Source organism: Mixophyes fleayi, chromosome 9 (genome assembly GCF_038048845.1).
Source record: "Mixophyes fleayi isolate aMixFle1 chromosome 9, aMixFle1.hap1, whole genome shotgun sequence".
In the NCBI taxonomy this organism is placed as follows: Eukaryota; Metazoa; Chordata; class Amphibia; order Anura; family Limnodynastidae; genus Mixophyes; species Mixophyes fleayi.
In genome coordinates, this window is record NC_134410.1 from 125,916,200 (window position 1) to 125,938,560 (window position 22,361).

General features: G+C 43.3%; 2 protein-coding genes across 2 annotated transcripts; both read right to left on the reverse strand.

Annotated features, from left to right (window-relative positions):
• Window positions 1-244: 244 nt before the first annotated feature.
• On the reverse strand, window positions 245-12,416 carry ATP6AP1 (ATPase H+ transporting accessory protein 1). The gene is made up of 10 exons (XM_075185630.1): window positions 12,269-12,416; window positions 6,948-7,074; window positions 5,751-5,825; window positions 4,731-4,924; window positions 4,310-4,350; window positions 3,756-3,841; window positions 2,849-3,096; window positions 2,271-2,306; window positions 1,673-1,904; window positions 245-1,355 (listed from the first exon to the last, which is right to left on the reverse strand). The coding sequence occupies exons 1-10, from the start codon at window positions 12,376-12,378 to the stop codon at window positions 1,146-1,148; spliced, it is 1,359 nt and encodes a 452-aa protein (XP_075041731.1). The 5' UTR covers window positions 12,379-12,416; the 3' UTR covers window positions 245-1,145.
• Window positions 12,417-14,472: 2,056 nt separating this feature from the next.
• TAFAZZIN (tafazzin, phospholipid-lysophospholipid transacylase) lies at window positions 14,473-20,954 on the reverse strand. The gene is made up of 11 exons (XM_075185631.1): window positions 20,743-20,954; window positions 19,471-19,604; window positions 18,395-18,523; window positions 18,089-18,134; window positions 17,868-17,953; window positions 17,308-17,388; window positions 16,443-16,484; window positions 16,290-16,352; window positions 15,998-16,050; window positions 15,580-15,657; window positions 14,473-15,177 (listed from the first exon to the last, which is right to left on the reverse strand). Exons 2-11 carry the CDS (start codon window positions 19,577-19,579, stop codon window positions 15,076-15,078), a joined length of 789 nt encoding a protein of 262 aa, XP_075041732.1. The 5' UTR covers window positions 19,580-19,604; window positions 20,743-20,954; the 3' UTR covers window positions 14,473-15,075.
• Window positions 20,955-22,361: the final 1,407 nt, after the last annotated feature.

The following is a 22,361-nucleotide window of genomic DNA, read 5'->3' on the forward strand; positions in this document are numbered from 1 at the left end:
TGACAGGACTGGGATATTGGATGTAAGGAATAAGGCAGAAGGTGGAGTCAAGTGTGACACCAAGGCAGCAGCTTGTGGCGTTAGTGGTCAAATTTAATCGATTTAATTTAGTCGATTTAATACTGTTCCATTTTACAGCAGGGGATACATCTATCTAAGAGCAGAGATCGGATATGGATAGAGCTGTAACTACACAATTACCGTAAAGTAACACGTTAGTCTCAACAGACCAGGAATCACAGCATTATAAACACGACCACAGCAACATTTTATTTCTTATAACTTATACAGTGAATAGTTACAGAGGAAATCGCATTTCACATCAGAGATACTGACAGACAGCGGCAGAACAGTGCACTTTATCCACCAAAGATCCACATCACGAGAGCTTTACCAATGAACTACAAGTCCCAGCACGCCAACCGCGGCCGCACGGTCACTGGCTGCCTAAGCCAGCATTAAACAAACAGAAATAAATAGCGTTTCTTCATTTGAGATTATGTACACATCTAGGGGGTTTGTACAACAGGTTGGTGCCCTCTGCTGAGCAGGGTGGGAATGACAACGTTATTTTCTCTTTGTAAGGGCAGGGTGTAAGGATTTCTTTGTCCAAGCACAGGTATATGCAGGAAGCAGGAAAGTAAACTTTAAGAAAGTTATACTGCCGAGTAAAATTTCCAGAGCTCCCCAATATCTGTATTCTGATCTTTGCACTGATTCTATGTTTGTTAAAGTTTAACGGTCTGATTCGAGCACGGGAGGCAGACATTTTTTGGGGGCAGAACCAATGCCAATCATTCACAAAACACTAGTGATGTCAGAGGCGTGAGACAGTTCGCTCCTCTGATGTCACCAATCCCTAGTGAACTAAAACACCTTAAGCTCTCTTTTGTTTATTGCCGGATGTATATTTTATATACACTAATGTATAAAAGGTATACACATGAAACTAAACCAACCGAAACACAAAAGTTAGGCACCTACGTACACTAATCTGGGACTTACTTTTTTTTTTTTTTTTTTTTAATGTACCAAATAAAAATGAGTTTGGAATGTAGCTAGAACTTGGGGCCGCAGAGGTGTAAGGAAAATCACATGACATTTCTGTTCTAATGGATGGAACGTAAGGACAGCCGATTAGGAGATCAGTCCGTCTGGGGAACAGCTATAGAGGGACCCTTGGGGTCGTCAAATCGATCCATGGTCTTCAGATTCATCACCATGTGCAGTCCGTAGGTCAGGATGAAGACGAAGAGCAGAGTGGTGATGAGACCCATCCAGATGCCGGGGGAGAAGAACGAGGCGCAGTCGCTGGCGTAAGAGAACTTCAGCCCGGTGACATTGAAACCCTGGATCTGGGGGGAGGAAGAGAGGAGAAGGACTAAAGATCTCCACCTGCAGACAGGTTTAAGTATTGCAGCTACATTATTGAATGGACATAACACACACCTATGCCAGCTATGCTGGGTAAATTACACATCATGCTCATACAGTTTTAATAGTACTTAAAGATGTTGTGCAATTTTAACAGCTGGACACCAGGGGGCGCCATCAAACCTTCTACATGCAACATTGACCTTTCCATACATACAAATAAATCAAATTCAGCCGGTAAATCTGGCGAATGTTCTACTTTAACTGCCCGGGATTCTTTGTGGTCAGTGCAACTTACCTGGAAATCAGCGATGTGAAGCTGCCAGTTGGAACCGGTGCTGTTGTTGATCAGGAGAGACCCGAAGACCGGCAGACTGCTGACGTACTGGCAGTGGAAGGAGTAGTTGCTGGGAGCGCTCACTTGGGGGGCCAGGAAAGTGGCGTTATGGGTGGAGTTAAAGACCTGCACGCGGTTCAAAGTGAACCAACGGCGCCCCGACACGTTGTAGAAACGGCTCTCGAGATGGAATCTGCAGAGAGGATCGGAAGAGACAGGAGAGGAGATGGAAGTGTCTGCGGTTTTTGGTGACTAGACGCAACACTGTCCGTGGACAGGAATGATCTGCTGACTGCATTTAAAGATCGGGAGTACACATGCAGCAACACCTGCAAAGATTTGTACTGCACTAACTTTTCTAATTAATTAAATTAGCAATAAAGCTACATGACACATTGCTGCCAGTATCATTTGATAATTCTATTTTACAAAAAAATACCGAACCCATCAAAATATCCCAGTTGTCTGACCAATGGTCTTACTAAAGCCGGCCACACCCACTGCGTCATTTACAGAGCACGTGAACCCGCAATACTGTCATAACCCGTCCGTTACTTACATCACTCGCAAATTGTCCGCATAATTGAGCACCAGGCTGGGAGACAAAAATAAATAGAATTATTGAAACATTAATACACATCATTCTAGACATACATCAGGCCTATAAGGCAGGATGAAGGAAATAAAATAATCCCATATTATGATTTAATTAAGTTGAGGCTCCTTTTGTTGAGTCAGCACGTAGACCAGTGATGGCCAACCAGATACACTTTAACCACATGGCCGTCCCTCTAACCTTCACAAAGGCTGCATGTTATCTTTAATCTCAGTAATAAGTAAAAATACATTGAATCCAAGAAAGGGATGACTATCTGTAATAACATATCAGCAGGTATTCTACACCAGTGTTACACGATATAACAAACATCTGACAAAGGAAGCAGGAGCTGGGGGAGTCTATTGTCCATCATTGATGCAGAGTATGGGGTGGAGGGGGAGAGAGTTTTGCCCCTACATTGTGGCAAACCCTCGCCCACATCACACAGACAATGAATAGGCAGAAATACAGCTTTGCGCTGCTTAAGAGGCGAGGTGTTACTAACCGGCAGGACACACTATAATAACATTTCAACTCACACTGCGCTACTATTACTGCAACTGGACCCATCGATCAATTCGGCGGTGTCCGTCTTATTAAATGTATCGTTAGTCAGCTGTATAAGGCTCTTCTCCATAACGACGGAGATGTTGGTGGCCCAGAACAGGATACAGGGATTGTTCTGGGTCCCGTTGAAATAGACAGGAGGATAGGTGGGAGTAGGTGTGGGCGTGGCCAATAGCTGACGGCCGAGACCGCCAACGGCAAAGTCAGACTCTCTGTTCACCTAAAGGAAACACAATTGAAATTCAAATCAGTTAAAGAGTAACTGAAGAACGAAGAAAATGCAATAATTTTTATTTATTTTCTTTGAAAACCAATAAGAAATGCTTTGTTTATTTGCATAGCACCAGCATTATCCGGAGGACTGGGTGTTACAGACAGCGAGGCAAGAGGGTGCTGCAAGCTTATACTCTATAGGAAATATCCTACAGCAAGATATGCATCAATGACTGCTCTACTTATATCATTCTGTAGATCAGGCTTAGGCAATATGTGGTTGCTGAGCTGTTGGCAACTACAAGTCCAACAGAATATCTGAATCTTCTGTACCTTCATAAGTTTGTCGATTAGCTAGAAAATTTTTATAAATTTTTTTTAAAAACATGACCATTCAGAATAGTTAGCACAGACTCTTCTCCTGCAGACATCGCGGTCTCCCAGCTACGCCCTCTCTGCTAACCATACACTTCAGAGGACAGGGAGACACCTGCAACAAGAACATTGTTACCCTAGACCACTCCGAGCTGGGAGATAGAGGAAGAGCTACTGCTGCGTTTTGCATTTGTGAGGGCAGCTATGCTGCTTAAGAAACAGTTTAGTTGACAGACATTTAAACACCACAAGGCGTGATCAGGCCCGGCTCAATATTGTGACTCAACATACCCGGGAGGGTCTCAGAGCGGTGAGAAGAGCTGTGTAAGGGACACCCTCCGACTTCAGTGTGCTCAGGACCTGCCCGATAACTTCATCTGCAAAGAGATACAGAAGTTACTCGCCAACATTACATCACATTGCAACGTAACTGAACTTAGCTCCTTTAGCACACATGGGTGGAAGCCTTCTAAGCAATTTGCTTTATCTGTCTTATTCTTGTTTAGGCATACCTGTACCTCCTACTGTGTTAAACAAGTAGCGTAAATTAACATTCTGTATAGCACACCCATCACCTACACAAAGCAGAGTAGTCATTTTTGTAGCCTGAACATCACTAAGCACTTTGTATCTCATGTCTACAGGTCCATGACCGGTTCCTAAATAATAGATAGGCTTTAACGGCATGAAAACGGGATCGGCGCACACAACGGCTGCTTTCACCGCGTGTAATTCCAATAATGCTGAAGATACCATTAGCCTCCCAATGTATATTAATGATAGGTCTTCATGAAATCTATAGCAGGGGAAAATACAAAAATAGCAGGTCTTAATCTTACACTTACCGTTAGCTCTGAGAACATCTTTGGCAACCATTAAACCAGCACTAGGAAAAAATAAATAAACATTGGCCATTTGCACATTAAAAGGATAAATTATTGTGAAAATGACAATTTTAAAGCAGGGTGTGTCCTTCAACACTTATCTAAAGAAAACATTTCCAACCCATGTATGAAAGATGCTTAATTAAAAAAAAATCAGCCTTGATAACACCTGAACATTGAGCCATTTTTCCATATTTGGCCACCGGGGGACTGTTGATTCTTCTATTACAATCACTATGTCAGACACCTCTCATGCCACTTACTGCGTAGAAGCAGAGAACTGGGCTCCTCTATAAAACCAGGGCTATATATAAAATAAACGTAAACCACATATAATGCAGATGTTCTTTCCTTTATACAGTACAGGATATGAATTAGTCACCTGTTGGCGTAGGGCAGCCTCACCACCAGCAGTGATGGGATGGTCTCGTTCAGTCGCAGCTCTAACAGCGTGGACTGGTCCACGTGGAGGGGGCTCACGCCCAGTTTCTCCTTCAAGTACGTGGGCAGGATGTTGGCAGCGTACCAGTCTACAGCGGGCAGCACCAGGGAAGAGGGCGATGACTCCATAATGCTCTGTAATAAGAAAACACAACACATTCTCTGTTATCAGATGAACTATGCTTTAATAAACCTACCAAATTACATTGGAACGCTCTCATGTAGGCTCGCTGTGACAGGATGGTCCGCCTATGCCACCCTGTCTGTTGCTGCTGGGAACCGGCTGGGCTTACTTTGCAACCGTTCCCTTACGTTATCTCAAGTGCTCCCTCTTGCCGCAGTAGGAGGGGCTTACAATGCTGCCACCACTGGACTCCTTAACCAGCATAGTGTTTCTTCTGGGTAACTGTCACTGCAAAGCTAACAATATTTACACTTTTATGTGATATCTTAAAACCTTGCTGATATCCAGCATCTTACAGTGGACAGCAAGTCTAATTACATCTTCCTATGACCCTCACACATCAAAAGGTCTCATTAGCATGAGATTAGCATGAGTCCTTTCTTCCAACAGCTGCAGAATTCACATTTCTTCCAAACAAAAGAATTCCCCAGGAAAAGTTGTAAACCCCAAACAAGACATTTCCTTACACCAAGATATACAAAAGACTTTCAAACAAAGGCTTATTGTATCAGATATATACATCAGAAATAAGACATTTCCTCTAGAAAGGTTAAAACAGAAAAAAACAAAACAATTTTCTCCCCCTGGTTTTAGAAATTAAAGATTTCAGTTACCAAAATAGACACAATATCAAAAAGAAGTGCATGTGCAATTATATAAATAAGCACTCTGCGCTATTTCCTTTATATAAATTTATACCATGACTTATTTATACAACAGTGACTCCGGTAATATACACATGACTACAACAGATAACCGAGCGCAGTCACAACTTACCTCTAGGTTTGGGAAAGCGCTGTCTTGTTTGTTTCCATAGACTCCTCCGAACGCTGTGAAGTCTTCAATGCTCAGCTGATAGAATAACGGGAACAGCAAATGGCAATTATACACTTTGTAAATGTGAAATAATTCGCAAAAATTATACCTACAATAAACCAACTTTCAATATTCCTATAACAGATGTGTTCAGCCTATTACTAGTCATATATTCTAAAGCCAGAAGGCTTTTACCGGACAGATCATGTATAAAGTCTCTTTTCTTAATCACTATACCACTGCGGTTTATAGGAGATAACAGCGTATTTGTTACAACGTGAGCTGAACCACCAAAGTGGATCCGTCACCTACACACAATTAAGGCTTGTTGGCCGCCGGGATAGACGGCTCTTTCCAGCTGTCAATCCAGTCAGTCAAACTTGCAGATATCTATATCATAAGCTCCGTTCGCGGTTTTCTCTTTCCAGGAGCTTATAATATAGATTTCTGCAAGTTTCAGTGTATATTCCGATGGCCACTGCGGAGTAACTATATCTTGTATATGTGTTATATATTAAATCACGTCTGAATCTAAAAAACTCGACTAGTAGCAACAATTGTGGAACAGAGACAGCCGAGAACCATCATTTGACACGAGCCTCTAACGTGCCTTCACCGGTAACCGGCTACTATAACTATTGGTGACGAGTCCGGATTTATTCATATACACAGAGAAAATTTATTTATAATCCAATACGGAATCCCTTCATATTCTACAAATGCCAAGTCACTGAGTAATTGTTCCTGGTGGTATAACTTATATAGTATTTTCGCTCCTAAATTAAGTTATTTTAGGTCTCATATTAAACATAGATTATTCTTTATACACACTTTTAAAAATGCTTTGTCATCATTTTACGAATACAATGTTCATGTTTTATTTACTCTAACAATAAATCTATTTATATTAATGAACCGCTTCTTGAACGTGATCTTTCTGCCGTAATCATGTTTACTCCCAAGTATTAAATTGTGGTGTCCAGCGCCGTTTGTTTTAAGTTCGATTTATTGAAAATTTTAAACCCCTCTACCCAATACATAAATGCGGGTAAATAATTATCACAGATTTCAACGTTTTTGTTTCATACAATTATAATTGTCCAAAGTAATCAAAGGCTGAATGTCAAACAGGCAGATACCAGACAGTTTAAGAAATACCTTCTCTTGGAGGAAAAGCAGGACGTTCCTAGGGCCGGTGGTGAGCGCAGGGTCCAAGTACTGACCCAGCTGGAGGTCGGTAGTCACGTGACCGCCATGTGCGCTGGGCAGGGCGCTCCATAGGGAACTGTCAGGAGACATACATTGTATAAGCACATTTTAAATAAAACCAGTATAAATCAAGAGAGACAATAGACATACAGGTGCAAACGCAGGATTTGTAGAGGGGGGTTTCCACGCTACGCCGCAAGTGGGCGTGACCAGCATGCATGGGGGCGTGGCTATTATTTTAGACAATGCTTGGCTGCTCTCCAACTCTTCCTATCCCCATCATATACACAGACAATTCCTATCCCCATCATATACATGGGGCAAGCGACCTCAAGCATTCAGTGCCCCATGCTGGGAGGGGGTTTTCCAGACACTAGGAAACCCCCCTTCGGTTTGCCTATGCATGCAGACACATAGAAAAAGAGGAAATTCTGTGAATAACCTTGATAATAGCAGGGATAGGAGCGACTCATGTGGTTTTCCTCCTATGTATAATTACATCCCTAAAACCACATGATCACAAGTCACATGACTCAACTGATTAGTGTACAATGGAAACATTTATAAATACTAATGGAATGTTAATATGTAGCCTTCAGGTAACTTATTTCCTTAAAAAAGTAAAGATATAGGAAGACAATTGTTAAAGTGGGTCTGATTCTTAAAAGAAAAACAGAATTTTTTTTATTTAGAATATAATATTTCACATAATTGAACACTGCAAATTATTTAGTTAGGAATCCCGACGAGATTATATTTAGTGCTATGAACGTATATTTATCCCACTGTCATATGGCATTTTACATTGAGAGGAGCAAGACAGACCAAGGGATATCTACTGAACCGCTGATTCCTGGCGCTTTAAAGCCATTTTATTTTTTTTTAAAGTGCACTTTTATTAAAGACAGAGCCCATCGGTTTTGTCTTTTCTAAAATTGCCCTTTGAGGAAAATAACTTCAAAGTGTTGGGAATCACGGCTCTACGGAACCGTCGTATATTAGATATACCCCTAAGTCTTTTATTCAGTTGTTGTACCAGCAGTAAGACATAGCAGGTTCTAAGCAAAAAACACAGAATCTAAATATGTCGAATAAGTTTGGTGCAAGTTGGATTATGCACTTCCTCACAGGTCCTTAAAACAGTCATTATTGGGGGGCAATTAGCGGCCAGCATTTGGCTGGGGCGGGGTATCTACTGCATGCAGAAGATGCAGACAGGCATTAGCTGCCTCATGCGTCAGATGCACCAGACCCAGGGGACAAACGAGGGCCCCTGGGGGTATTCCCCACAATGTCCAAAACTGGACAACCCATCTAAGGTGGGAACACATAGCTGCTTTAGAATGCAGTATTTTACCAGCCAAAATAACAAACAAAAAAAACAGCGTTCTGAAGCTTGTGTGGCAAACACCACAAAATTAAAAATTATTAACATTTATTTATATAGCGCCAGCAAATTCCGTAGCACTTTACAATTGGGAACAAAACAGTAACAAAACAATACTGGGCAATAGAGACAGACAGAGAAGTAAGAGGGACCTGCTCACAAGCTTACACTCTATAGTGAGTGAGTTTCATGCAGGAGGGTGAGTGCTATATATTGGTTCAGCCAGACGGCAAAAGTAAAACGTGCTTAGTGGGCTATAGGATCCAGCCACACAGCAATGTTGGCCAGAGGGCTGTTTTCGAGTACAGAGAGAGAATACATCTAAGTTTTGTGTGAACTGTATAGAGGTAGGTAATCAGGTAGAACAGCCTCAGGAGGTTAGTAGGGTGGTTCAGGAATTTAAAAGCCTGTCTGAGAAATGCTGTTTCCTTAAGCATTTGAGCTTTGAAAACACCTCACGGTGCATTTTTACAGCTGCAACAGTCAAAAAGCATTTCCTATGGTAAGGTACAACAATCGCTAGTACTCCAGTTGGGTCATTGTGAATTCAACAATATCCTGCGCAGAAGATTTGTGAAGCAAAAATCGAGACCCCCTTCCTACATGCTACATCGTGGTGGCTGGGTGTAGGGGCTCCGATGCATACAGGAGAAGGGGGTTAGTCTACAGTGGAAATGTACATCACATTACTGATTAGTAGGTTCTTGTCACTGTGTCCAGAACACTTCCTGTTTCCAGGAACAAATTTGAGGAAGTGGAAATGAGAACTGTTGTAACTGACTTGTCGAGTATGCAGCTCTACAATGTGTCATAGAATAAAGCACAGCTAGAAGTAATAGGGGAACCTTCTCATTGCATACAAACAAGATTAATTAAGCTATGGAACTGTAACCCATAGCAACCATTCAGATATTAGCACTAATTAGTCTACTAGTTTAATGTCATATGTAATATCACGGTACCACCAGCACTGCTACAAATACATGCACGGTCGGTTAAGAATAAGCCAGGGGCCAGGTTCTGTATGGGAACGGACCGAGTACACTGCAATCTTCCTTTAGCATCATACGCAGAACTGTCCATTATAGACGTATTCACGTGACCTCCCTTATACATTGTGCTGAGTGTGAGGCCACTGACTCTGCATTAAGTTAGTAGGGTTATTGTAAGATACATATAAATATCAGCCAGGCTGGAACATAATGGAGATTGCTGGACAGCAAAATGGAATCCCACCCAGGGCACATACTAGAAAGAGGCTAAATCCCCCTCACCAGGACTCATTAACCCCCAGTGACCCCTACATCTGGGATACACCCCACATTCAGCAGCCCTGCCTTCAGCACCCCAACCTGTGCTCCTTCAAACGGGCACTCAAAACTCATCTCTTCCGCATAGCCTACCAGCTTTCCACCTAACCCTCTCTCCATGGTCTCTCTCCTCTCTTCGCTCCTCCTCAGTAGAGGGGAGCGCTTGCTCCCCTCCTCCGACACCCTCTGTGCCGGTCGTCTGTCACCCCTCCCCTTAGGATGTAAGCTCGTATGAGCAGGGCCCTTCTCCCTCCTGTCACTCTACCTTCTATTCTGCTCCAACCTCCATATATTTGCCTTGCCTGGAGCCTCTGAAGTCTTGGCACTACTCATTTATTGTTTTGTACTGTTATTCCCTGTACTGTCCATTGTTTGTATTGTGTACGGCGCTGCGGAAACCTTGTGGCGCCTTATAAATAAATGATAATAATAATAAATAATAATTCAGCAGCCCTGCCTGCAGCACCCCAAGACCCACATGTTCTGGGCCTCAAATCTTGACAGCCACATCACAGCCCCCCATGGCCACAGCGACATCGCAGCCACATCACAGCCCCCCATGGCCACAGCGACATCGCAGCCACATCACAGCCCCCCATGGCCACAGCGACATCGCAGCCACATCACAGCCCCACACGGCCACAGCGACATGGCAGCCCCCCCATGGCCACAGCAACATCGCAGCCCCCCCCATGGCCACAGCAACATTGCAGCCACATCGCAGCCCCCCCATGGCCACAGCAACATCGCAGCCCCCCCATGGCCACAGCCACATCGCAGCCCCCCATGGCCACAGCCACATCGCAGCCCCATATGGCCACAGCGACATTGCAGCCCCCCCATGGCCACAGCAACATTGCAGCCACATCGCAGACTCCCATCCCACGGTAACCTCTCTTTTGTCGTCAACGGCACCACCATCTCCTCTGTCACCCAACTCCGCTGTCTGGGTGTCACCCTTGACTCCTCTCTCTCTTTTGCCCCCCATATTCACTCCCTTGCCCAAGCCTGTCGCTTCCAACATCGCCCACATCCGTCCCTTTCTCTCTCAGGATGCTGCCAAGACTATCATCCATGCACTCATCATCTCCCGCCTGGATTACTGCAACTTCCTCCTCATTGGCCTCCCCCACTCACATCTCTCCCCCCTCCGATCTGTACTCAATGCGGCCGCAACTCATCTTCCTCTCACGCCGCTCCTCCTCTGCCTCGCCCTACACTGGCTCCCCTTCCCCTATAGAATCCTCTTCAAACTCCTCACCACCACATACAAGGCTCTCTCCCACCCTACTGCCCCCTACATCTCTAACCTCCTCTCCATACACACTCCTACCCGCTCCCTGCACTCAGCCAATGATCGCCGCCTCTCCTCCTCTCTTATCACTTCTTCACACTCCAGAATCCAAGACTTTTCCCGTGCAGCCCCCCTTCACTGGAACGACCTCCCTCGTTCCATCCGTCTCTCTCCTACTCTGTGCTCCTTCAAACGTGCGTTGAAAACCCACCTCTTCCTTAAAGCCTACCAACCATCCGCATAACCCCTTCATCTCCTCCACTCGCTCTCTCCCTTGCCTCATCTGGCTCCCCCTGTGCCTGTTCTGTTTTCCCTCCCTTAGGATGTAAGCTCACTTGAGCAGGGCCCTCTTTCCTCCTGTCTCCTCACCTGTTCTTCGGCTCCGTGTTTATTGCTTTAACCTGCCTGGAGTTTCGAAGTACTGGTATCTCTGTTTATTGTTTTGTACTGTTTCACCCTGTATAGTCTACTGTTTGTATGGTGTACAGCGCTGCGGAAACCTTGTGGCGCCTAACAAATAAAGGATGATAATAATAATAATAATAATAATAATAATAATCGCAGCCCCCCCATGGCCACAGCAACATCACAGCCACATCGCAGCCCCCCATGGCCACAGCCACATCGCAGCCCCCCATGGCCACAGCCACATCGCAGCCCCCCATGGCCACAGCCACATCGCAGCCCCCCATGGCCACAGCAACATCACAGCCACATCGCAGCCCCCCATGGCCACAGCAACATCACAGCCCCCCCATGGCCACAGCGACATCGCAGCCCCCCCATGGCCACAGCGACATCGCAGCCCCCCCATGGCCACAGCCACATCGCAGCCCCCCATGGCCACAGCCACATCGCAGCCCCCCATGGCCACAGTGACATCGCAGCCACATCGCAGCCCCCCATGGCCACAGGGACATCGCAGCCACATCGCAGCCCCCCATGGCCACAGCGACATCACAGCCCCCCATGGCCACAGCGACATCACAGCCCCCCATGGCCACAGTGACATCGCAGCCACATCGCAGCCCCCCATGGCCACAGCGACATTGCAGCCCCCCATGGCCACAGCGACATCGCAGCCCCCCATGGCCACAGCGACATCGCAGCCCCCCATGGCCACAGCGACATCGCAGCCCCACAGGGTGACATCAATGCCTCCAGCCCAACACTAATCATGAAGACCATCACATGACGCAGTGACGTCACACAGTCACACTCCCCCACCACCACTCTCAGGATAAAGGTGATGTCTATGACAGATGGACACCGCTCTCACCTCTCGCTAGACCACAGGAGGACGGGCACCTGCTGGGATGGGGTCACAGGCCACGGCACCCCCAGTACAAGTAAGACAGCAAAAGGTAACAAGACCGTCCCCACCGCCATCTTCCTGCCACTAACACAGGGAGCAGAATCACATGACTCGCGGCGATCAGGTGACCAGGGCGGAGCTCATAGGACGCCGCGGCTTTCAATCATACAGGGGCAGGGAGCGGCACGGGGGCGGGGTACAGAGACTGTAACGTGATTGGTCGATGACAATATCTGTCATTGCCGTACAGGGCACCGAAATGCGCATGCGCAATATAACCCAGCTTCCTCAATCTACCATTACAGACATGCGCAGTAGCGCGCAGCCTGGTTATCTGCTATAATGTAATATTACTATAATATAATTTACTGACAGGTGCAGACCACTGTCTATATCAACACTACAAACCTCTCACATGAATGATTCCTATTCATAGGATGGTGACATATTACTCAGTATTACATGGTGTCCTGTGTGATTCCCATTTACTGTAACTGATAATTACCATAACCCTGAAGTGGAGTTTTATTTCTCTGTTGCAGAGAATCTCGTTTCTTTCTTATTTTTAATTCCTTTATGTATTAGGAATCATTGGTATATGTAGTGCAGTTTATAGTAAAAGACCTGAAACACTAAAAGAGAATCTATCAGGATAAACTATTTTAATCATACTTGGCTTCAGGGAGATCCGGGTGGGTGGGGGGGGGGGGGGCGGGTTTTGATGAACCGCATCATTTTGGCCCCACCCCCTAAACGATTGTCACAATTTTGACCCATTACAGCAGGGGGCGGCGCTAATATGACAATGTTTGCGTCATTAAGGCCCCCCTTCCCCCTACCCAACTTATCTATTGCTGGGGCGAGAACCGGGAGGTTGTCCTGCTCTCCCGGGAGCCCAGGAGGTCTCCCGGACATTCTGTGAGAGTAGACAATTATGCGTTAAAGAAAAGCAGCTAATGAATCTCTAGAGACTGAAGTGTCTTTTACATTTCTGTCTCCATTACTGAAGTCATGTTGTCTTACCTGTCAGTCTTTGATTACATCTTGGTCTCCATGAAAATGGCCGCCTCCATAGGCATCAATACATGGACATAGGACACAATTTCTGAACTGTGTCATCATGCCACAGATGGCGAAGCCAACCACGTCTTGTACTGGCTCAGCATCAGGGAGAATGCCAGACTCTTCAGGGGGTGAGGGAGATCACCCCTATTTCAGGGAGTCTCCCTGACATTCAGGGAAAGTTGGCAGGTATGCTGTTGATTTACTAAAATGTCCGTAGATTTTTCGTCGCCAGTTGTAGTTAACTCCAGATTGGGGCTTAGTTGGGTCAGACAGGGTCTGAACTTGCCTTCTTAGGGCGGCGTATGATTTGAATGCTGTGAATCCAAGATGTTGTTAGAAGACATTGGAAACTAGATAAACTGAATATTAATAGATTTTGCAAGGAGAGGACTGTAATAATATTTATATGGATCAGTTAGGTCCACTGCAAATGTATGTGTTGTCTGTAAGGTGTAATAATATCCTAAATTCCCACTTCAATGAACGACTTCCTATAATTAGAGATACATATCCTAAGGACTAAGGAGTATATTTACCAAGCTGCGGGTTTGAAAAAGTGGAGATGTTGCCTATAACAACCAATCAGATTCTAGTTATCATTTATTTAGTACATTCTACAAAATGACAGCTAGATTCTGATTGGTTGCTATAGGCAACACCTCCACTTTTACAAACCCGCGGTTTAGTAAATATACCCCATAGACTCTGAAATGGTGAAGAAAGAGAAATAGGTTGGGGGCATCGCTTTAGTGTACACTAGTGCCCTTCTGTTATCTATGTGTTGTCTGTAGTTATAATTAGAACTTGAATTTCCATATTCAAGAATGACTCCCCAAAACATATGATATATATTCCAAATGTAGACACACTAACCTAAACATGTATCTCCCACACCCTACTGCTACAAGGTAATGCTCCTTACACTGTACACAACTCCACGTATGCTGGCAGATTACTGCTCACCCACCCATATATTATCTACGTATACATCAGTCGGCATTAATGCGGACACATCTCTCCGGATCACATAACGGCTCAGTAATGACACTGCAAGTTGTTCTCATTTCACAGCTTGTAAGACAGTCGTCCGCAACACACCAGAATGCAAATAACTTAGATCTTTATTGAAAAGATAGTTACAGAAAATCAGCAGTATAAAAACAGGCATTTACCCAATGTTAAAAAACAAAACAAAATACAAATAATGCCCAAAACACAGGTCTGACCCATTTCATCACAATAAATAAAAAAAATGTCTGAGGGTTGGAAGGAGCAGTGCGAGAAGTGGAGACCTCTGTCCAGCCCGGGAATATGTAATTGAGACTTCATTCAGAATACACCTACATTCATCATTACAAGCAAATCCAGATTAAAAGTGATTAAAATGATCAAGACAGAATCACAGGTCCATGGACATTGGGCTTAATAAACCAAATTTCCTCACTGTGTGATTATGGAGCGGCCCTGGTGTCTGGACAGAGCAGCCGCAATAACGTGTCCCCTGTACAGAACTTTCACGGTTTCCTTCATGTAAAATAATCGTCATGTCATTAGCAGCAGTATCGGCACAATGACCGGTGTAATGTAACTGGGTGAGGTCCTTTGGCAGGAGATCTGAATGGATAAGGAATCCGGTAGGAAGGCATCTGGTGTGTGGATAAATGTTGGCATTAGTGGGTCTACAGCATGGCTACCGCCTCCTGGTGTCACCTCTGCTCCTGGAAAGCCTGGTGAAGACTTTCTGCCTGAGACTTCAGCTTGTGGAACTCCTCTTGGACATAGTCGGTGACTGCTTTTCTCATCTCCACCTGCAGTCCAAGAATCACATATTTAATGCCTACCAGTAACAGGGCACTAACCCAACCCCAGGACACACTCAAACACACATCCGCACGCTGATACACGGTGCATAGTGTGTGTTTGAGAAACCACATTCAGGTGCTAGAGATTTGTACGAGTGGTGTCAATGTTACTTGAAACATCACACTCATTATTTTTAGGCTTGCTTCTTCTCGCCCCCCATTTTGAACACCCTCAAAAGCCACAGTAAATATAGAGTAGAGTTAACTATGCGACGACTGCTTTGGCCTTTGATCCTTGACTCCCCAAGACCCTTATTTACTGGCTCATAAAATACAATGGATTTCTGTTAGGACGCTTGTTAAGCAATAAACCTAGATAGATCCCGATGATGGACAGTAGGTTCTTACCGGCGTCTTGTCCTCAGCTCTCAGCTTCTCCACCACAGAAGCAACGCTGAACGGTCTCCCCACCAGTACAGTGATCTTCTGCATATAGAGAGGAGACTACATCAGTAAAATCACTTCTCCAGCCTTGTTCCTAGAACTCATTACATCAAACCCATCATTCAGTGCCGATCAAGGGACATTAATAAGATAAGACAATCACTTAAGAAATTAGGAGATCCTCATTTCAACCTGGAGTATTAGAACATATTAAAATAGGACACATTAAGGGGACTGTCAGTAATCCAATTATAGAACACCGCAGCCAGACAACAGCAACATAAATATTTATGTGGGGGTTTTTTTGGCTTTAAATTATTGGTTGAAGTATGGCTGTGAATGTTACATTGTATACATAATATTAAATATCTGAAATACTCACCTGTCCCCATCGTGGCACATAGGGTGGATCGTTTGGAAGCACATCGTTCATTCCTAAATTAAAAGGGGTGAAATTAGAGTAGAGTATTTTCTTACTAATGCACACATTTTCCTATATTTACCCATCTGGATATTGTAACCTTGCTAAATAAAATCATGGTACAACCAGCTCACTAACACCGTAATTTATCAAAATCACCTAAACAAAATTACAGATATAAAACAGCCAATATCAACAACAGAAGCCCAGTACTACATTATATCGAGAGCAGTAAGTACGAGTGATCACTCACCCACGTGCCAGAGAGGAAGAATGATGGGATTCAGGTTGCACTCCGATATTAAACGTCCAATGCCTAGAGAGAGGGGGCGGGAATAAAGGTTTATTCAGCGTTTATCACCCCTCCCCCATTTAGTGGACATTTCCAGTTACACCAAACACTCACCCCACTTCAGCCTCACAAAGTCTTGGGTCATGTTAACTTTTCCTAGGGGGAAACAAGAGCGTTATAAGAAGACAGTAACCGTCATGTATGTGACTCATATCACACATTGAAACTCTATTTGTCTGCTAGACATTGGTCCGTCCTTCACACCCATAAAACTGGGGAGCAGACGCCAACAAGCATTAGCCTCAAATAATTAACCTGCTGCCATTATGACCAAAAGTAAGTCCACTTTATTCAAATATTAACTACTTTTTTTATAATGCTAACTGCATAATGCAAAAAGACGATGCATAGTAAAACAATATACTAGCATGAGAACACCTGGTGACATTTTCTTAAACAAATATTTAATATTCCATTACACTGTATTTAACCTATGAGGCTACCTCCTGGCGAGCTGGACACAAAAGACACGGACTCCACATGGGGCATTGAGGCTCAATTATGTGCACGAGACATAGGAACGGACACAGTACACAGATAGAGGAGATTAAGTGGTCTTTACAACCTGATGCTACTGTCCACAAGGTAAAACGCAGGGGCCAAAGGTCACCTGGATGGACCCCAGAAAATATCTTCAGTTTGTCGTCAGTCCCAACTAAGTCCTCAAGTACCTCTAACAGTCCAGGTTTTAAGGAAATTCCTGCTTGAGCACAGATGGCTGAATCAACATCACTGAGGCACTAATTAAGTCACCTATACACAAGCATGGATATCCCTAAAACCTGGAATGTTAGGGGGTTGGGGAGCGGAGTTGGGAAACACGGCACTAGCCTATGATGACGTGGAGACCTGCGAAGCGATTATATGGTAATGTACGCTGGACCAGTTGTGAAGCCCAGACCTGCATCAGTGTCATTACCTTCAGGAAACACGTGTACCCATTCTCCATTATTCAACTTCTCCAAGATAAAGTCCATACCTTTCTGATACACACCGTCCCCTGTACAAACAAACAGTGACAGTAATATATATATATACACATGTTATGTCACACAATGCAGAGTCTTGCTTTTAGGAAATGTTTTGATTTACGGAGCAAAAGGCTGTAATTCCAGAACTTCAGGATTATTTAGTAGGGGATATAGTAAAATTACCCCACTACTGCGAACTGGAAGCGGCCAGGACAACAACTTAATTCATGACCAAATGCAACTTTTGAGTGTTTAAACTGAACAGAGCTCTTGTGCATAATTCCGTCCGTTTCTGGGTAAGCGCAGTGTGGAATCGCGCAAAATACGGTACGCAAGTGGACATCTGTCCAAACATGAGTCAGGCTCATTGAGTTTAAAACATGGTGGGTACAAATAAGTATAAAAGGCATTTAGCATCATTGTCCGTTCATTTTATTTATTGCACTTTGAACATCGAATGCATATATAAAAATAAAACAGATCTTTTATGAAAGCTTGTGGTACTCACCTCGGCACACAGGCACACACTTCCCTAAGCTGAAAAACCAGGAATAATACTCTTTTGTAAAACAGATGTCAGCCGCTGTGGGGGTCCTAGGAGAGAAACACACCCAAGGGTCAGAGTCCTCACAATACTCAGGACTCAACAGAGAGAACAGCTCCCCCAACTGGCTGTAAATGTAATATCCCTCATGTGTATAACCCTCCTGTCTGATTGCTAATACTCACCACCTCATCTTGCCTAAGTTCCACAGGTGCCTTAATTTCAGGATACCTGAAAGATGGGAAAGAACCAGGGTAAAAAGGTGCAGAGGAGCTGTATATCCAAATAGGTGAAACACATTTGTACAGGCAGCGGGTTTATAAGGGGTGCTGGTTGAGGGTCTGAGAACATTTTTGTTATCAATCTTCATCTACGTTTTGCAACATACAAAATAGATGGAATATTTTTTGGCAACGACAACTATTCCTCAAGTGGCCAGCAGGGGAGGCTGTTACAGGAGACTGTTGTACATAGAGATGAGGGTCTCTTACCCCAAAGGTGAGGGTCATCCATACAGGACTGGTGGTTAGAGATGGTGATTAGTGGAGTGTCTGGCTGCCGTTTCTCAATCAGGTCATATAAAATCTCTTTGTTGTGCACACTTAGATTATTCATGTACTCTGCAATAACAAGTAATAATTATAATAAATTCACGCAGTCTCTTCTCTCTTCTATGGACACACACACGGCATCCAAGGCACAGTGGAGGCAGACGATCAATTTGGTAGTGACTAGTGACATCACTTGGGGAAATGGTTCCTAGACCAAAAAATGTCTGCCTCCACTGTGTGTAGGTAACTGGTCCCTTTAAAGGGTCACTAAATATTAGAGAACAGCTGGTCGAATATAATAAGCAATCACGCACTGCTTACAATTATATGTAGAAAAGTTACCATACCAGGACATAACATAAGATAATTACATGTATGTACCCTCTCATTAGCAGAGTATATATGATTTTCTCCTATAATATTCCACAAAAGTATTGCAGCTGTGTCCTTCAGTCTTACTATACTACTTAAGCTGGGTACACACTACAGAAATTTCCACTGACTTTTTATGCAGAGCGATTTTACATGCGATCGATGATCGGAATGCTCAGTCCATGGACTGCATACACACTAGCCTTGTTTAGGACGATAAAAGGAAGAGCGGATGTCCCTTTAGCGACTTTTCACAGCCATGTTGTCGTGAGCAATGACTGTTTTTTCGTACTCACTGTTGTGGATCGGTCAGAAGTTTATACACACTACACAACAGAAACGAGATCGTATGTTGGCTGTTTGAGCCGATTATTGGATGAAAACAGTGTAGTGTGCACCCAGCTTTACTGAACAAACAAATAGTGCATGAAAAAAAAAAAATACACTTCTGCAAACAATGGAAAAGATCTGTGGAAATTGGAGCCACAGAAAAGTAGTTATAGAAAGAGCACAAAAAAAAAATTAATGCATTTTAGGGAAAACATTTATGATCAAAAAGGTTACATTTTTGGGTCTGAGTGATACATCCCATAAGTCATATGCAATTGCTTCTAAACCGTGGCTGCGGAGACGGAAACACTTACTGGTCCACACCCAGCTGTAAGTACCAACGAGCCCTGTAATAACGGTACTGGTAACATGCCTACGTAAGTAAGACTTGGCAGGGAACGGCCAATTTACCACAAGAGGCATCTTTCCACCATAGGTTAGCAGTTATCTGAAAAGCAAAGGTATAAAATTATAATAAAGGATACTGTAAATACATTCATATTATCATGACCTAACAACACTAACATAAAGAACATATTAAGTTAACTCAGAATTAATAGGAGTTGCAGTATAATGCAATTTTCATCCGCACAGTATCTTGTGCAATAAGTACATTAGCAGTTTATACATATTGTTATTATAATAGACAAATGTAGCTAATAATTTAGAGATAGACTTTTTTTTCCACACTTTTAAAGTAATGTAAACATCAGAATGTATGATATAATTGATCAGAGCCCAAACTTTCCAAACAAATCTAAAACCATTACAACACATGAACAAAAACTATTATAAATAATAAATAATAATAATAATAATAATATACAATAGGGATGATAATATGCATTTAGTAAACTAATAATAAATAATATTATACAATAGGGATAATATACATTTAGTAAACAAATAATAATAAAAAATAATAATAATATTATACAATAGGGATGATAATATACATTTAGTAAACAAATAATAATAAATAATAATAATAATAATATTATACAATAGGGATGATAATATACATTTAGTAACTAAACAGACACTTCTGTGAGCCCCTAGAGGTCTTTACATCAGTTCCCCAAAGAAAGATGGATATGTGGATTTGCATTTAAAAGATAAATTATGCAAAATGATTAAAATATTATTTACAATATTAAGGCATGTTAAATGAGCTGCAAAAGTTACAGTAACTGTATTAATGCAATTAATAATCTGCATTAGGTACAATGTCTACTGGTACTTTCATCTCATTGCACCAGCAATATTGATAAACCTAAAACTGAGAGTAAATATTACATATATACAGAGGTGCAGAGTAATTACATCAGACTTCATAGGCTGGAGTACTAGGGGTCTCTCTGTGCGGCCCAGTGACCAGTCATCCCACGTCACCCCAGCTCCCGGGGAGATATGTAGGAAAGTCCGAGGCTTCGGCCTAGTCCTGGGTGAGACGCACGTTTTCCCCCGGACACACCCAGCTTTTGTCACCTCAGCCGGCAGCCTGGGGGGGCTGTCACTGCTGGGGGTATGGGAAGGGGGGTGGTGGGGGTCCCGGGGGGCGCCATCTTGGATGGTACCCCACTTACCTGTATGGGGGCTGCAGCAGATGATGGCAGTCCGCTCACTCCTTCATTCACCGGGTGTCACACATCAATCCCTGGTGTCTGTCCTCTGCTAGTGTCTTATGTCACTGTGTACCCTCCTTTCTGCTCACTAGATGGAGCTCAATCACACAACATGGCTGCCTCCACCTCCCTCAGCTGAGGACCCCCAGGGTTTGCTTACAGGGAGGATGGACCAAAATGTCAAGCAGTAAAGTATTCCTGGAGAGTGCATTAAGAAATGCTGACTGCATTTATCTAACAGTCCTTTACAGTGTGGTCTGATTCTGCTTTTCCCACTGTATATATATATATATATATATATATATATATATATATATATATATATATATATATAGCATTACATTTAGCTGCTCTAATTGTTATTGCATGGTGAAACAATGGTTAATAAGTTATAATTTTGCAATGTTTGTTGGACCTTAGGTTTTAAACCAGCTAGCTTAAATGTTAGCGTAGTTATCATAATAACACTATGTATGAACTGCTAATTTGTTTATTAAGTTACTGTAATGACAATAATGGCATGAACAACTGTAACTTCTATTAAATCTGAGCTAACTTAATATGTTATTATATTTGTCTTGTTAGGTGATGATATTAGGAATATATTGACAGTATCCGTAATTATAATTTGATACCATTCAGATAACTGCTACCCTGTGGTCTAAAGATGCCTCTTGTGATAAATTGGCCGTCCCCTGCCAAGTCTTACTGACGTAGGCATATTACCAGTACCGTTATTACAGGGCTTGTTGATATATCAGATGGGTGTGGACCAGTAAGTGTTTATTTCTCAGCAGCCACGGTTTAGAATTAATTGCATATGACTTATGGGATGTATCACTCAGACACAAGTGTTCCTGGAAAGTGCATTAAGAAATGCAGACAGCAACCTGCCAGGTTTACAACATCTTACAGTGTGGTAATAGTCTGCTCTTCCCACTTATTTTACAACTTGAATGAAATTAAATATATATATATATATATATATATATATATATATATATATATATATAAATTACATTACATTTAACTCATATAATTATCATTGCATTGTGACACAGTAGTTAGTATGTTACAGCTCTGCAATGTTTGGACCTTGGATTTTGAACCAGCGAGCTGCATGTAGTTCATATGTTCTCCCCATTTTCACGTGTTTTTTTTTTTGTTTCGGGTGCACCAGATTCTTCCCATTGTCCAAAGCCGAACTGGTAGGTTAAATGGTTTGTCTATAAATTGACCCTGGCCTGTGTGTGTGTTGTCTTCCTGTGACAGGCAAATTAGATTGTAAGCCCCCATTCTGGCATTGACTGATCGGTCTGAATTACGTTCACTGATTGTACAGCACCTTGGAATGTGTTGGTGCTATATATATTAACCATACTTGCCAACTCTCCCGGATTGTCCGGGAGACTCCCGCATTTTGCGAGAGTCTCCCGGACGAGTGTGGCAATCTCCCTGATAGGAAGGGGGAAAAATTTAGTTTAAACGCCGCGATTCACCCGGAATCGCGGCGTTTAGCCCCGCCCCCACTGTAAAATGACGTGATTTACGTCATTCCGTCACGGGGGCAGGGCCAAAAT